The 15,734-nt window shown below is 35.6% G+C and overlaps 3 protein-coding genes across 3 annotated transcripts; 1 reads left to right on the top strand and 2 right to left on the bottom strand.

Moving 5' to 3' along the window:
* Positions 1-240: 240 nt before the first annotated feature.
* LOC132188144 (BTB/POZ domain-containing protein At3g56230) lies at positions 241-1,928 on the top strand. The gene is made up of 3 exons (XM_059602546.1): positions 241-399; positions 1,145-1,324; positions 1,470-1,928. Exons 1-3 carry the CDS (start codon positions 241-243, stop codon positions 1,926-1,928), a joined length of 798 nt encoding a protein of 265 aa, XP_059458529.1.
* A 1,165-nt stretch (positions 1,929-3,093) lies between these two features.
* On the bottom strand, positions 3,094-4,788 carry LOC132188348 (uncharacterized). The gene is made up of 4 exons (XM_059602772.1): positions 4,566-4,788; positions 3,979-4,104; positions 3,643-3,813; positions 3,094-3,538 (listed from the first exon to the last, which is right to left on the bottom strand). The coding sequence occupies exons 1-4, from the start codon at positions 4,641-4,643 to the stop codon at positions 3,443-3,445; spliced, it is 471 nt and encodes a 156-aa protein (XP_059458755.1). The 5' UTR covers positions 4,644-4,788; the 3' UTR covers positions 3,094-3,442.
* Positions 4,789-12,434: 7,646 nt separating this feature from the next.
* Positions 12,435-15,624, bottom strand: LOC132187115 (pentatricopeptide repeat-containing protein At2g33680-like). Its single transcript, XM_059601296.1, has 2 exons — positions 15,472-15,624; positions 12,435-15,387 (listed from the first exon to the last, which is right to left on the bottom strand). Exon 2 carries the CDS (start codon positions 15,321-15,323, stop codon positions 13,026-13,028), a length of 2,298 nt encoding a protein of 765 aa, XP_059457279.1. The 5' UTR covers positions 15,324-15,387; positions 15,472-15,624; the 3' UTR covers positions 12,435-13,025.
* Positions 15,625-15,734: the final 110 nt, after the last annotated feature.

The raw sequence follows: 15,734 nt of genomic DNA, 5'->3' as shown, positions 1-15,734 counted from the left end.
AACCCTCCTTAAGGCTTAAACAACGTGCATCGTCCAAAGGGCAATTATAATTGTTCCTTGTCAAAGAACTGATGATTAGCAAGGGATGGAATAAGAAGGTCCAACTAACCTCTCGTATATTAAATTGAGTTGAAAAGAAGAAGAACAGCTTCTGCTTTTCATTCTTCCATCTCCTTCTTCCTCGCTAGCTGAGTTTCATCAACCCACAACTGCACAAGCAATTAAGCCTAGAAAACCCAGATGGACTGCGTTGTCTGTACATCAATGCCAGTTATACTAAGGCCTCCCAGGAATACAATATGTGGGGCTTGCTATGAGGGAGCTAGGGCCATAATCAGCCTCATAAACAAGCTTGAAACTGAGAAAGGAACTCACCATAGTCCTCCAAATTCCTGTAAGGCAAGCTCTACTTTCATTTTTCTTCTCCATTTGCTTAATTTGTTGGTTCATTAATTTAATTTCCTCCTGCATTTGATTATCTTCATGTTTACTTCTCATAGTTTTCACAAGTATTACATACTTAACTATATAAATCCATATCATGAGTTGATTTTGATCGCGTGTGATTGGATTAAATGGTGAAAATCATGCAAACAAATTAGTATGTTTGGAAAGTTTCCCACTATATAAGCGGCCATGAAAAAGTGCTAGTCACGTATATATGTGTTATCACTTCAAAATGTATAGTCAATTTAGAGCTTTTTTAGAATCACTTATAAAGCCCAGTTCACCTAATAACTAAAACAATTTATAACTTAACACTCAAAACTATCTTCATAAATCACCCACCTCATGTGGGCTTCTCCTTATCTTCTAACCAGGATGTTACAACTTATATTTACCAAAAAAAAAAAAAACTTCAGAAGATTTGGTATACTTGGGGGGTTATGGGCTCAAGATTATTTATTGGTGGGCAGTAGGCCTATCAAAAGCTCGGAGCAAAAGATGACGGGCTAATTTTCATTCTGGCCCATATGGTCATCATATCAAATGGACTTAATGCCCAGCCTAATCTCTCTCTCTCTCTCTCTTTTTTCATTACATAGAGAAGGAAAAGAAATTGTGTAAAAAAAAAGATGAAACCTTATTTATACTATTTTATACTTATATATATTTGGGATATCTCTTTCATGCTTCTCTTCAGACACTCGTAGATGTTTCACGTTGGGTGTCGGATAGGAAGGACAAAGAAGATGCACTAAAAGAGGAAGTAAGCTTTCTACGGGCTGGTTTCTTCACTGCACTTAAAGATCAAATCCACACCGACATACAGCTCAAGCCAGGCAATAATGGGCTTTCCGTGCCGGCCCATAGAGCCTTACTGGTTACTCTCTCTCTCCCTCTTATATATGGAATTAATGGTTCATCTAATTTTTATTAGCCTAATTTTTGGGATAAAATATTGATTTAATTTATAAAAATGATAAAATCTTATTACTGATCATTTGATTTTATATATTATGTTATAGGCAACCAGATCACAAATCTTTAAAAACATGCTAGACTCAGATGAATGTAAAGCACCACCAATGGACACGATAACACTGTCGGAGTTGAACTTCGAAGAGCTCGAGTGTCTTCTGGAGTTCCTCTATACGGGGAGTTTGGCTAAAGAAAAAATGGAGAAGCATGTGTACTCATTGTCGGTTGCCGCCGACAAGTACGAAATCTCATATTTGCAGAAATTTTGTGAGCGTCATATGCTTGGGTCATTGAATTCATCGAACGCTCTTGATGTTTTAGAGATCTCAGATATTTGTTCCTACATATCGTTGAAGGAGACAGCTTTGAACTTTGTTGTCAAAAACATGCAGGATATAGCATTCTCAGTGAGATATGATGAATTTGCACTCAAGAACCCACATCTCTGTGTGCAGATGACAAGGGCATCGTTGATGGAAGCCAAAAAGAAAATGATTTCATTGTAATTAAGCGAATTAATTAATCTTTCTAATTTCTATTCATAAGATCGATCTCTTTAGTTTTCTTTATAATAACATATTACATATATTGAACAATTAAAGTGTCGCCCTTAACACCTATTTATCATATACATTTCATATCAACTGATGTAGAGTGTTTTAAATTACTTAAAACAAGTCACGTCAACCGATATAAAATGAGTGTGAAAAGTAATTTTATTTTATTTATAATATTGAATTTTGTATTATTTTGTTTAATACAGCATTTTATAATAATATAATTACTTTTATATGTGCGATATGGCATTTAATAACAAGACAGTAAATACAACAAAACAACTTTTAATCCACTGTGGTAAGATTCCAAGGTTCCTGGAATTGTTTACACGTGATGTTGTCGTTACTGAAGGTCTTCTTGTAGCACATACTATTGAAATCAATAGGTCACTTTATTCTTTTCTTTGTTGTTTTTTTTTTAAAATATTTTTTAATTAATAGGTTACTTTATTCGTGATGGAATTGACTTAAGAAGTGTATCGGTACTGTAGTAGATTTGATTGATGTGAGAAAAAAAAGTAAGAATATTTTGTATAAAAAAGTGAAAAAATTTTGTTTTTTAGTGATTTTTTTTATTTAAATAGTAATAAAAAATGATTGATTTAACGTAAAAAGTAAAAATGTTGGGATTAATTTTGAGAAAAAAAAATTTTGGGTTTTGGGTCATGGGTCTCTTTCCAGTCCGGCCTCTTGCCAAACATAACCAATAGGTCTCATTTGGACACCAAACAACCGGAATTCTGACCGAGCTATTCGGATCATCAATTTTGACCAAGATTTTATATTCTAATTAAGGGCCCAATTTAAATGACAACCTTAGGCTTAAATAAAACCCAAAATGTAGTACTGCCACATTATTAATTTGTTAGTCCATTAATTAATTAGAACCATTTGGTTTTGTTCCTTTTTGTGGTAATTGCTTGTAGTAGATATGGTCACTTCCAAACCCGACCCATCTAAGCTCGCAAAGTGGAAGATCCTGGAACTCCTCGAAAGGAACAAATTAACATGGAAAAGACCACCAAGATGATCATTATATCAGACGTTGCACTTTCCAACCACAAAGAGTGGACCAATCTAATATAGAACAAATATGGAAACACATATATATACTTCAGGCAACTATCAAAGAGTAGTTGAAGGCAGATTAATGAAATATATATAGAATTTAAGCAATAATTAAGCCCTGCCTACAAACCAATACTATATATAAGCGTACATGCACGACAACGAGTCATCTCAGTGCGTGGAATCTTCTTGTTGTTGCGCAATATAAAAGCCAAGATTCGCCTGCTAGAAAATTTTGGTAAACCTAGACTCATTTGTTTTCTTGGTACTTGTTTGTGATCTTCAACCAACAAGGAAGAAAATGGAAGATTGTAAAAGCGAAATAGAGAGAGAGATAAATAGATATATATATTTATATATATTATATATATAACACCGGCCGGATGCTTAGTTAATTACTCTTGTTCAGTACGTCCACTCCAGTTCTTAATGGCCTGCACCACAGCTTGTTTCACCACCTGAGCATCAATGCTTTCCGCTTGTTCTTCATTCTGATCCAAAAAATTAAAGAAAATGAACTTCTTAATTACAAAAATAACATTCTTATTAATGCATGGTAAGTATTATATATGTGTAAAAAGCTAGAAGATCTTACATCTCCTCCCACTGCTTGTAACCGGAAATTATCTGCACAAGAAACCCTAGCTTCCAGAACAGTAAGACCCAGTTCTTCAAAGGCTTCCAATATGGACACAAGCAGGCCTGGGCAACTCTTCTCTGATAACACATTTATTAAGAACCCCTTCTCTAGGGTTTCTACTGTAACCTGTAGAAATTACAGCTCAAGATAAACTACTAGGTTAATATATATTTGACAAATTGAAATTTCATTAATAATAATAATAATAATAATAATAATAATTTGAATTAGAATTGCAGGGGGTGGGGGCCAGGAGAAGAAAGAATAATAGATATGTTAAAAGATACGTACCCCAGGCAATGGGTTTTGGTCATTTGAGGATTGTGCAGTCGCTATATCTTGATTCAGTCTTTCCACTTTCCGTTTTAGCTCTTCGATATACTTTGATGCATCTACTATGATTGAGGTTTGGTTTAGCTGCCAAACATGAACAGCAGAAACTGTCAGTCAGAAATATCCAATCCTGCAACTTTTATATATTAATTAATAATTCTTTCCTCAGATGATCATTGAGCACCATGGAATTAACTGGATTATTGCAAAATAAAGTTCCCAGAATCTAGATAAAGAAAAAGCCTCTGGGATTATTGCAAAGTCCCCAGTAACTTAATTTTATCGACTATTTTTCTAAATTGTGACAACAGTGAGAATGAGAAGATAAATATCATTGAATACATGCAAGGGAATCACGGAAAACTATAGGAGATTAGAAGATATATAGCTAGGAATTGATTATAAATGACGTGAAAGAAAACCAATTAAGAATTCCAGTAACAACATAGAAGATTAATTATATATATATATAGAGAGAGAGAGAGAGCCTTGAGAAAAGGTAAGAAGAAATTAAGCCAATGGATGGAAAGGCCTGAGGGAATTACAGCATGAGAGTTGGTAATGGAACGAAGAAGTTGCAGCTTCTCATGCAGAGCTGCCCTCTTGTGCTCCCTAGAAACCATGAGTTACTTTTTCTCTCTTTATCTTTACTTTTCAGCTGCTCTCTCTTTCTCTTCCAATCAACTCTGCAAAGCTCTGAGGCTGTTTAAAAGAGGGGGATGAGCTCTCAAATCGATATGATCTCCTCCTTGCTTCCCACATGACTGCCTCAGTTTCTTCACTACAAAATACAATACAAACTCTACCTCAACTTACCAAACTGCCCTTTGGTAATTCACAAAGTATTTTCATTAATTCCAAATAAAATAAATGTTTTTAAACAAGGAAAAGAAAATAACATATTCCTTCCTTGAATTAGACACACACACACACACACATATATATATATATATATATATATATATATATATAGTACCCTGGCCTCTTTTGTTCTGAGAATTTCCGAGCCGGCCGGCCACTTTGTGTATGATTTGAACGTACAAATAATTCATAAGATTCCACTCATATCCTAAAAGATAAAAGAAAAAGAAAAGCAATTTCGTACATAAGTAACAAAAAGATTTGTAAGTTTCTTAAAATTTTTGTATTCTATTTTCAAAATAAAAATATTAACAAATAATTCATACATAAAATATTCAAAATCATTTTTAAATTTATGTCGCATCAAAACATCTTTTCAAATTATAAAAACAAAAAACACCTGGGTTTGCTGTTTTGAAAAATGTTATCTATTGTGAAGAAATATCAAATCAAGCTTTGGCATGGATTTAATAAATCATTACTATCATATCATAGTCATACTATGACTACATCTACATGTAGCCAAGCTAAGTAGCCAACTTTTTGGGATATAGAAATAATCTGCAAGTTAATGGGCATACAAGAAGTAATGATATTCTTTATACTCATTTATCATATTTATTGGATTAATTAAAAAATAATAATAATAAGTCATGGCATGTAATTAAGTAGGTAAAGCCTAGGACTAGGAGTATGTTTTAAATTCCGTTGTAAATATTTCAGCGGAAATTAAAATAGTTTTCAGAAAAGGAGGGGCAGAGGGACAAAAAGGGAAAGGAAAAAAGAGGTTGGCATAACGTAACGCGGGGGAGGGAAAGGAGGGAATCAAAAGCTCGTGATGGTGAGGGAGGGAGTGAAATTGGCCATCGAAAGAAGTGAAGAGGAAGCAACAAAAGGATGCGTGGTTGTGATTTTTGAATGCCTCCAAACACTCCTCACGGGGGGCTTTTTAGTTTTTAGCCTCTCCCCCCCCCTCCTCCTCTCTAACCAGCCGTCACCTTTTGTCCTCTCTCTCTCTCTCTCTCTCTCTCTCTCTCTCTCTCTCTCTCCACATGCCACTCTATCATTCTCATCACCCTACTCCAACTTCTCATCTAAATAAGATATTGAGATTGAATGCTTTCTTCTTGGAAATTGAAATAACTTGATATCTCTTCTGATCTCTAGCTACCATGTAAGAATAAATTAAGTCAGCATGCATACATTTCATTGTGATCCAATATATTTATTTATTTATTTTAATTTCTCTATCATATTTGAAAATTGAGATATTAAAATTCAGTAAAAAAAATTAACCACCCTTTTTATGACATAATTAAGTATGTAAAGATTTGTTGGAAGACCATCACCACTCTCGCTATTATATGTTTTCTTGCTTAAAATTTTAATGAAAATTTCAAGATTTTACAAGTGAAATAAGACCCACATTAATTTGATCAAGATTAAGAAAGAGAGAGATCTAGCTAGAGACACCCCCTACTGAGTTCAAGATCACATGCACAACAAGCATTAAATTAATAAAATCATAATTAATGACATATCGAAGACGACACTAAAGTCGTTTCCGACACAACATCTTTCTCGACCGATCAACTGTCATGACTTATTAGTGACGATTAATCATCGATAAAAGCCATTGATAAGGACTTCTAAACTTTTAGTGACAATTTTAGTCATGGCTAAAAGCCAAATTTCTTAGAGTAATTAAATGGCCCCAAGCAACACGCGTTTGCCTTTGATAATGCTTTTATTTTTAATTTTTTACTTGGCTGTATATACTAAAACATATACATTTAAAGAAACAGAATGGTTGTGCTCCTTGTACTCTGCAATGAGAAGAAAAACTAATGATTTCGTTCACTCTATAGGGGCACTAATGTAAATTACAATGTTTTTTAATTTCAGTTTTTTTTTCGAATATGACACAAACCCAATATGAAACTAACAGGTTCGAGTTTACCTATATATATAGTCTTATATATACTCATGTTTTGATACAATCCGAATCTAACACTTAACATTTAGGGCCGACAATTTTGAAGTGACTTACGAATCTAATACAAAATTAGCGAGTTAGAATTAAAAAGTCTGACATTTTTAAATTAAACATGTTGAGTTTTATAACTACCATGTCTCAACACGATTAGAACCCGTCATACAAATACAATTACCACCCCTAATATCTATATGATTGAGAATCTCTTGGCTCCGGACTGTCAGAATGCATAGACGTACAATTCTACATACCCTCTCTCATTCTCTGGCCGAATTTCCAATGAGTGTAGCTATAATCCATGAATGGTAGTCACATCAACCACTTTTTTAGCATGCCAACTCAATTGCCAGAAGCTAGGTAGCTAGGTGTAGCCACCAGAAACAGTTGCCGGGGTGCAGGCCGGTTCGTGCACAAGCTAGCTAGAAGATCATCAACTGTCGTCACAAATTAAGTGGCATCTCCGATGAGTGTATCACGAGATGTTATGAAACATATCAAACGGGCTGATACGCATGTTTAGAGGTATATAGCTAGCTGCTCCTTATTGCTTGCAGCATTGTCTCCATTCCAGACGGACAAATTCACGTACCCACTCCTATTCACATGTGTGCCCATTAATCATTACAACAAAACAATATTCTGCATACATATACCCTGCTCCAACGTTTGTCTCTTGCCTTCCATATTAAATATACCTATTTAATTTGCTCTTCCTAGAGTTTTAGATTCTAGAGTATCACCTACTTGTCCCTCTAATCTTCCATTATTATTACCTTAATTCCCTTAATCACATGCATTTAGCACTGGCCACACACACACACCCCCACGTAAATTCATATGCAGTAATAAAAATTACAATAACAGTGATAACAATAGATCAAGTAGTTTAATGCATAATTTTTTTATGTTTAACATGACCTGCGACCTTGACGTACACGAGCCAAACATGAATTTAAGAGCCGGAATTGAAAGATCTCGTTATAATAATACAACTCGAACCCGACGCGAGTTGCTACTCCTAACCCTAAGAACTCAAAATAGTTAAATTAATGGAATTTTCTTACTATAAAAGTAATAGGAATTAAAAAAATCACCACGTTAATTAAGTGAATGTACGTATTATTATTGAAGCAATTTTCTTTTCAATCCTGACAGCCTAAGTGTTCTTTTCTCATCTCTTTAATGCTATAAATTGAGTTTGTTTTATCTTGAGAAAAGATCCACAACATGTAAAACGCGAAATGGCATGATTCAAAATTTGACAATACTGAACTTCAACATTTTGTCGAATGAGCGTGACTGGATGCTTATCGACGATGATATATTGTGGGAAAAATACAAGTTTAACAGATAAGCAATTTGTCTTGACACGTCTGCAGGAAACTATATTAATATTTCTTTATTAGATTGAAGAAATGTGACTGGGTTCTATTGTGCCTTCGTTTCAACTATATCTTTCACGAACCAATCACTGAGAATTTTTTTTTTTTTAAAAAAAAACAGGAATTAATTAATGAGGTGTTACAAAATGAGGAATTTTCTTCAACCATAAATAGGAGAAAGCTGCCCAATTTTTCTTGGGATTGGGATTCCCTAGGGCCCTAGGCTTGGGAATCTCTCATAATTATTACCTACTTTTTACAATCGGGCAAGTAATTTTAAGAGGCCCCAATGAGGGTCCCACTTGTTCGAACATTTGCTCAAGTAGTTGAGTCTCATCTAGAGTCGACACACTTAAGAATATAACTTTAGATTGCATTAAAATTTTTGTTTGAAAGGCTAAAATGAAAAAATAAAAATAAAAATAATTAAATGGCCATCTAGGGCTTCTCACAATTATTGCATAGGATCCCTCTACTCCTAGGGGGATTAATTGTATGGGATCCTGATCCAATTTCTTGAGAAGGGAATACAAAATGGGAAAAATTGAAATTAATTATAGGAGCTAGGAAATTTAATATATAATAAGAACAAATGGATGTGTAGGTATATATCTATTACTTGTTGTGTTCCAACTCTCCTTATCAATGAAGCTTAACGCTTTTTACCTTGTTTATATGTTAGAATAACAAGCATTGTTAGTTGCAAAAAAGTTGGAGATTAAGAAGATTCTTTTTAGGGATTTAATTCATTGTTCTTATCCACATTGATCATAATCAAGATTCCTTCACATGGAGAATATATGCATTTCTTAAATCATTTCGGTTGCCTAATCATGCACTTAATTATAAAGTATCATTGAGTTCATAAGTTACTGCAAATGATTCATGCATGTACAAACCCAATATATATATATTTTTTTTACCTTAATTACATAATAATATGGATCAAGATTCTTTATGATTATTCATTTCATCGTTTAGATTATATTTTAATTTAAAACAACATTAAATTTTAAATATAAATTGGGTCTTCTCTGTTTGAAGTCTTGGTCTCAAAATTCATGAAGCTAATTATTAATTAATTAAGTCATGTTAATGGTGATGATCATGAATATATATTAGTATAAGTTATCCTTTTGCAGGGAGAGAGAAGTATCGTAGGATTCTTGTGACAAGCAAGCTAGCAAAACTCACGTGAGTCGCACTTCGGGAAAGTACGTTCACATGCGCATGTGAGCATGAACAAATACATGACATAATAAAAGTACAAAGTTATTGATACGTGCCAGTGCCTCTGTTCTTTTCTGCGAGAGAGAGAGAATTCTTGCTGCAATATTTCTTTTTTTCTTTTGGCCATATTCACGTTGGCAATTAAAGAACCTGCAAGGATAATAACACAATCATATTATTATTTAATATTCAGCATCAAGAATTTATATATAATTGAAAACGTATGTGGAGAAGTCGTTTTCATGAATCAAACAGTACTCTCTCTCTCTCTCTCGCATGCACACGAACGTCGTTAGAAGAATAAAAAGGTCACTTTCCATTGGTCGTCACTGTTAGAATTCAAGCTCTTTCATCAAATGCTACAAACTGCTTCGCTGTGATAACCTTGTTGTGTGCAGAGAGGACTATCCATGCAAACAAATAAGCTCGCACTTGGGACAGCTATTTTACTTTGTCTTTTCCTTTGGCTCTAATTATTTTTTCCAACACAAATTCACCCTCCATTATTTGTTTTCTTCTCTTCATCTATGTTTTTATATCTATATTATATTTAATTTCTAACTGTGTACAGTTTTTTCAAATCTCTAGCTACTAATACAAGATGTTAATAACTCACGTCAACCGCGCGATATAGAATGAGTATAATAAATATGTGTGAAGATGAGTATTATTCATCAAAATTACAAACTAGGAGGCGAAGAACTTTAAATTTTTCTAAAGAAATCTATAAGTTTTGTTTTAGCGAAAACAAGCCCCACGTACGCTATGGTTAATAAGTTGGTCTTAAATATAAAGTTCTTAATATATATTCAGCCGGCTAAGTTGAGAAAATATTATGGCTCAATGATTAATGTACGTAAAAATATTAATAAAAAGAAAAAAGAGGAAAAAAAATATATATGTTCAAGGGATGTCTCATGATGAATAGAACACGTGACTCGTCGGAGAGCTTATTGGTGAGTTGTCCAAAAGCATAGGAGCAGCAACAGTGAAAATATCGATACTCTCGCACTCTTCTCGAAGCACCTGCTTCATCATCAATGTACTTGTTTCTTCCGGGCTGCTCAACTTAATAATGTTGGTACCTCTTTTTTTTTTTTGTTTTTTTGTCTAGCTGGGGGATTAGAAACTCAAACAAAGCTTGATTGTCACTCCAACCCTAATATGACCAAGTGGCCCAAAGGTTACCAAAGGAGCTTGGGCCACTCAAACCCTACGAGGCCTATGGCCAAAGTCGAGAGTACTTGTCCCGAAACGTAGTAAAATATAGTGTACCAAATCACTTTCATGCCATGTTCTATAATTGTTTAGGACCACACCTGATTACCCTCTCAACATTTCACTCGTCACGTCAGATAATTGATGGGACCATGCTACTTAACCTTATACTATTATTAGAGGAAATCGCCCACGTTGTCAAATTTTAAACAGGCAAAAGCCCATAAACCCCTGCCCAAAAAGAGGTGGGAACTCTATAAACGGAGGGGAGATGTCTTCATCAGGTATCCTAAACTTTTTCCTTACTTTTAGTTTGCCAAATTTTCATTTCTTTTCTCTTTCTTTTATCAACTTAAGCATCGAAAGTGATTCTGCTAGTACTTCTAACGAGCTTCTCTGACCCTTTATTTTTCTCGTAGGCTTCTTCCTCTAAGTTCATGGTGTGAAGTCATTGTATTACCATGAGCGTCTATTTTATATATATATATATATATATATATATATATATATATATATATAATTGTACTTATATCTAGCGTGTTGAATTGATGACCTTTCTTTTGGAAAAGAAAAAAACAATATCACTAGATTACAACACCATTAAACCGCGCACACAAATTCATGGTTACAAAGCCACTATATTATGTGCATGACGCTCAAAGAATTACCTTTCTGAGGGAATGAACTCAAGAGGTCACATGCATCTCTAGAGGTGACCCAGACCCCTCAATTGTATATCATAATTGTCAAGAAATAGCAGCATCATGCATGGGCAGAGGCGCCAGAGGCAGAGGCAAAAAGATTGTACCACGTAGGGTCGATTGCAGCTATTGACCATGAAATAATTTTCCATCACAAATGACAGAAAGATAACAGGTAATAATATATGGAGCACATCACATCGCACCGAGTGCTCTTTGTCCCTTATTTCTTCACATGTAAGGGAACGAGCTAGAGAGCAAAATCCACAAGTGAAAACGACCAAAAACCATACAGTGGCAAGAGAGAGAGAGAGAGAGACCCATATTTACAAGACATATCAGAAGGGTGTTTTCAGTTGTGGCGTTTCTTTGTTATTTTCTGGATAGTATATGGAAGGCAGAGATTGTTGCATTTCGGCTTCATGTCTTTATGCCCCACAAGATATATATATATATATGTGTGTGTGTGAGAAGCCTTTGAGTTTCTTGAAATGGTGAGGGAGAGTTTTAGACTTTTCTAGCATTTGGACAACGACCTTTTCTCCAATTTGTATAGGATAAGTCTTCGTTTGAGTTGTTCATGAGGTCGCAACAGGACATTCAAAAAGACATACAATCACTTGGATAGAGAAAGCTAAGCTGACTCCTAGCAGATTTTTGTATGCTTGCTTTCCGTGGTTTAGGTGTTTTCAATTTGTCATGGGGATATTAGATGCGCAATTATTAATTTTCATGACATACGGACTCTTAAGTCTTGACTTTTCAGAGCAAATTATCTGAACTGTACTAACGAGTGTTTCTTTCACAAAAAAGTAAGATGGACAATTTTTTATATAAATCGCCAATTTAAGATGAACTCAATACGAAATTAAAAGATTAGGGTTGAGGAATCTAACCCATTTAATTAAATAGGTCTAGATAGAATTGACCACCCACGTGATAGGTGGTGGAAGAAATAAATTAACTACACAGCACATATTGACTGCAGGTTCCATATACAGCAAGAGAGTTGATCAATACAACATCCAAAGGTGAAAGAACAATGCTCATTTCTAACAATCAATAACAAAAACCACAAGCTTTTCATTCGCATTTCGTCGTATCAAAGAAGGAAACAAAATACCAGCATCTTTAAATTGAAGAGCCTCAACTCAGTAGAGGTTTCTGATGTGTTGATCTGCAGCAAAGATGGAGATAGTTCACCTTTGACCTTGTTTTCGTACACCTTGAGCCATTTTTGCACACTATTTCAACTGCTTTGCCAAAATACCCGAGATATTCGTCCCAATTTATCAGTTTCCTTGCTCAACAAAGTCAGTCACATATGTCATAAGCACTAGCACTCTAGGAACCTATTCAGTAGCCATACTGCATCGACAAACAATGTTCAGCACTACCATGGGTCCGCAAATATTCCTCAAGTGCTCTCTGCTTTTTTGGTACTTAGATGCTGTCAATTATGAGAGACAAGGCATCCCCAAACAGGGAAGTTCTACTCAGAGAGATTATAATATGCGGCTATGAAACATTGTGATTATATTATAATATTTACAAGAGATATTGTAAATGGATGAAAGTTATCTCCTTTTGTGAGCTTCCATCAGTCATACCAGGTTTTTATCTTCGATCCGCATCGCGCAACACATAACTCAAGTCTGGTACATAACCCATGGACTTGATCTTCACCCTCAAGTCTTCTAACTTCGCATATATGTGCTCTTTTTGTGGATGCTGTTGATCTCCTGCATAAAATTTATGAATTCTACCATTTACAGAAATCCAACTATATCCTGCTTCCTTCTTTACACCCTGCTCTTTCATCCTATCTCTCAAAATAAGTCCATCTTCGTAACTCCCTGCCTCAATATATGTGTTGGATAGAAGAACATAGGTAGCTGAAAATTCTGGCATAATTGAGAGGATTTTCTGAGCAGCAATCTCTCCTAACTCAACATTGCCATGGACCCTACATGCTCCCAGCAAAGTTTGCCAGACCATTACGTTGGGCTCAATTGGCATCCTTTGTATAAACTTCATTGCATCATCCAAGCGGCCCACACGACCTAAGAGATCAACAACACATGCGTAATGTTCCATCTTTGGCACCAGACCATAAGTGTCCTCCATTTGTTGAAAATAGTTTAGGCCCTCCTCCACCATACCTCCATGGCTGCACGCAAACAGAACACACAATAAGGTAACAGCATTGGGCTTCACACCAGACTGATCCATCCTCCTAAAGAGCTGAATGGCATCCTCCATTAGACCATGTTGAGCACAACCTGATATAACAGCTGTCCATGTAATGGTATCAGGGTTAGATATCCTCTCAAAAACCTTACACGCCTCAGTTATGCTACCACATTTGGCGTACATGTCAATCAGAGCACTTTCTATGCACTTGTCGGTGTCCAAGCCAGCCTTGCAAAGAAGAGAATGGACTTGATGACCATATTCAAGTAAACAAAGGCTGGTGCAAGCAACGAGCACGCTAGAAAGTGTAAACTGATTGGGTATAAAGCCTTCTTCTCTCATCCGAGAGAAGATAGCTAGTGCTTCCTCCCATTCAGAACACTGAGAGTAAGCAGTCAACAGTGTTGTCCAAGACACTATATCTCTCTCTTCCATTCTGTCAAATACCTTCCTTACATCTTCAAGTGACTCACATTTAGCATATGCATCAGCAATTGCATTGGAAACACTTACATTCATATTTAATCCACATTTCAAAACCATCCCATGAACTCCCTTTCCAAATTGAAGAAACATTAATGCGGCAATTGCATTGAATACACTACAATATGTGTAAACATCGGATTTTATATCATTTCGAGACATTTCTTGAAAGAGTTCCAAAGCTTCTTGGCTAAACCCACACTGAGAATAGCCTGAAATCATTGCATTCCAAGGAGTGTTGACCCCGCAATTGATGAAATTCGAGTAAAGAATGGATCTTGCTTCACTTAAAGACCCACATTTGGAGAACATATCCATTAGAGCAGTTCCGACAAGAACATTAGACTCCAAACCCAATTCAGAAACATACTTGTGAACCTCTTTGCCCTTCCCAATATCACCTAAGTTTCCAACTGCTTTTGAAACACTAATAAGTGTGTACATATTTGGTGTAATGTCTCCTTTCTTCATTCTAAGGAAATGATCAAATGCTTCTAAGTGAAGACCATTCAAGGTAAACCCCGAGATCATTGCATTCCACGAGACTTGGTTATGTTCAGTCATGGTCTCAAACACCTTATACGAATCTTCAATCATTCCCAACTTGGCATACATGTTAAGAAGAGATGTACTAACAAAAGTATGAGATGCAAAACCTCTTATAACAATCAGGGCATGCACCATTTTACCCAACTCAACACAATCTAAACCGATACACGTCTGCATGATTGACGAATATGCAAACCCATCAGGCAAGATTCCAAGATTCATCATTTCGCAAAAGAACTGGAATCCTTGAAGAAAAAAACCATTCTCCGTCGACCCAACAATCATGACCGTCCAAGAAAATACGTTTCTTTCAGACATTTTATCAAATACTCGAAGAGCCGCATCAAAACCCGAGCATTTGGAATACGTATGAGCTACATGATTTAACAGCACCAACAAATCCCTACCCGAAAAATCGGATTTTAACACTAACCCATGAACCGCTTTCGCTTGTTCTACTGACCTTTTATCGACACAGTCCCGTAGGAGATCAACCAATGGTTGAAAGTGTGACTGTTTGTGAGTTTCATCTCGTGCAGCTGATTGGGCACCTTTGCCTCCGTGGGTTCCGTTTGACGGTAGAGTTAGAATTCTGTGTCTTACTTTTTTGTCGTTGGAAACAGGGGCGGGCAACACGGCTAGATGAGGAGGTTGAGGAACACCCAGTTTGATGGAGAAACAGAAACTCATAGTCAGCGTCAAGAATGTGGCTCAATCTTGTGTTTGCGAAAGCACTTTGAAAGTGCATATGGGACTGCAATGGTCCAGGAATCAGGAATTTATGATTGACGGCGTAACTAAAACAATAAAATTTAATGACAATTGAAAAATTCGTCACCCCAACACTGAAAACAGCTCAAAATAGCCCTGATTCTTCAGTGAATTGCTGTGGAAGGCCTCCGGTCTATATCTCTATCTACTTGGGAACTTGTCAGAAGCAAGTAGCTGCTGCAAAAATGTGGAAGAGGCGGTGCTCTGTTTTTGGAAGGAGAGGCAGATTACATTTCACAGAATTTTATTTTGATAAGTATATTTTACAAATTTAATAATGTATGTATTATTATATCATTTAAAATTATGTATTTCAGTTAAATACAATAA

The sequence above is a fragment of the Corylus avellana genome, chromosome ca7 (assembly GCF_901000735.1).
Source record: "Corylus avellana chromosome ca7, CavTom2PMs-1.0".
In the NCBI taxonomy this organism is placed as follows: domain Eukaryota; kingdom Viridiplantae; phylum Streptophyta; class Magnoliopsida; order Fagales; family Betulaceae; genus Corylus; species Corylus avellana.
This window is presented reverse-complemented; position numbering and strand designations above follow the sequence as displayed.

What these genes read in the sequence shown, in the direction of transcription:
- LOC132188144 (XM_059602546.1), top strand. Translation starts at nt 241, where the DNA reads ATGGACTGCGTTGTCTGTACATCAATGCCAGTTATACTAAGGCCTCCC. An exon ending in GTCCTCCAAATTCCTGTAAG is followed by an intron (nt 400 to 1,144) that starts GCAAGCTCTACT and finishes GCTTCTCTTCAG; the next exon opens with ACACTCGTAGATGTTTCACG. An exon ending in CGGCCCATAGAGCCTTACTG is followed by an intron (nt 1,325 to 1,469) that starts GTTACTCTCTCT and finishes ATTATGTTATAG; the next exon opens with GCAACCAGATCACAAATCTT.
- LOC132188348 (XM_059602772.1), bottom strand. Translation starts at nt 4,643, where the DNA reads ATGGTTTCTAGGGAGCACAAGAGGGCAGCTCTGCATGAGAAGCTGCAA. An exon ending in CCATTACCAACTCTCATGCT is followed by an intron (nt 4,105 to 4,565) that starts GTAATTCCCTCA and finishes CATGTTTGGCAG; the next exon opens with CTAAACCAAACCTCAATCAT. An exon ending in ACCAAAACCCATTGCCTGGG is followed by an intron (nt 3,814 to 3,978) that starts GTACGTATCTTT and finishes TAATTTCTACAG; the next exon opens with GTTACAGTAGAAACCCTAGA.
- LOC132187115 (XM_059601296.1), bottom strand. Translation starts at nt 15,323, where the DNA reads ATGAGTTTCTGTTTCTCCATCAAACTGGGTGTTCCTCAACCTCCTCAT.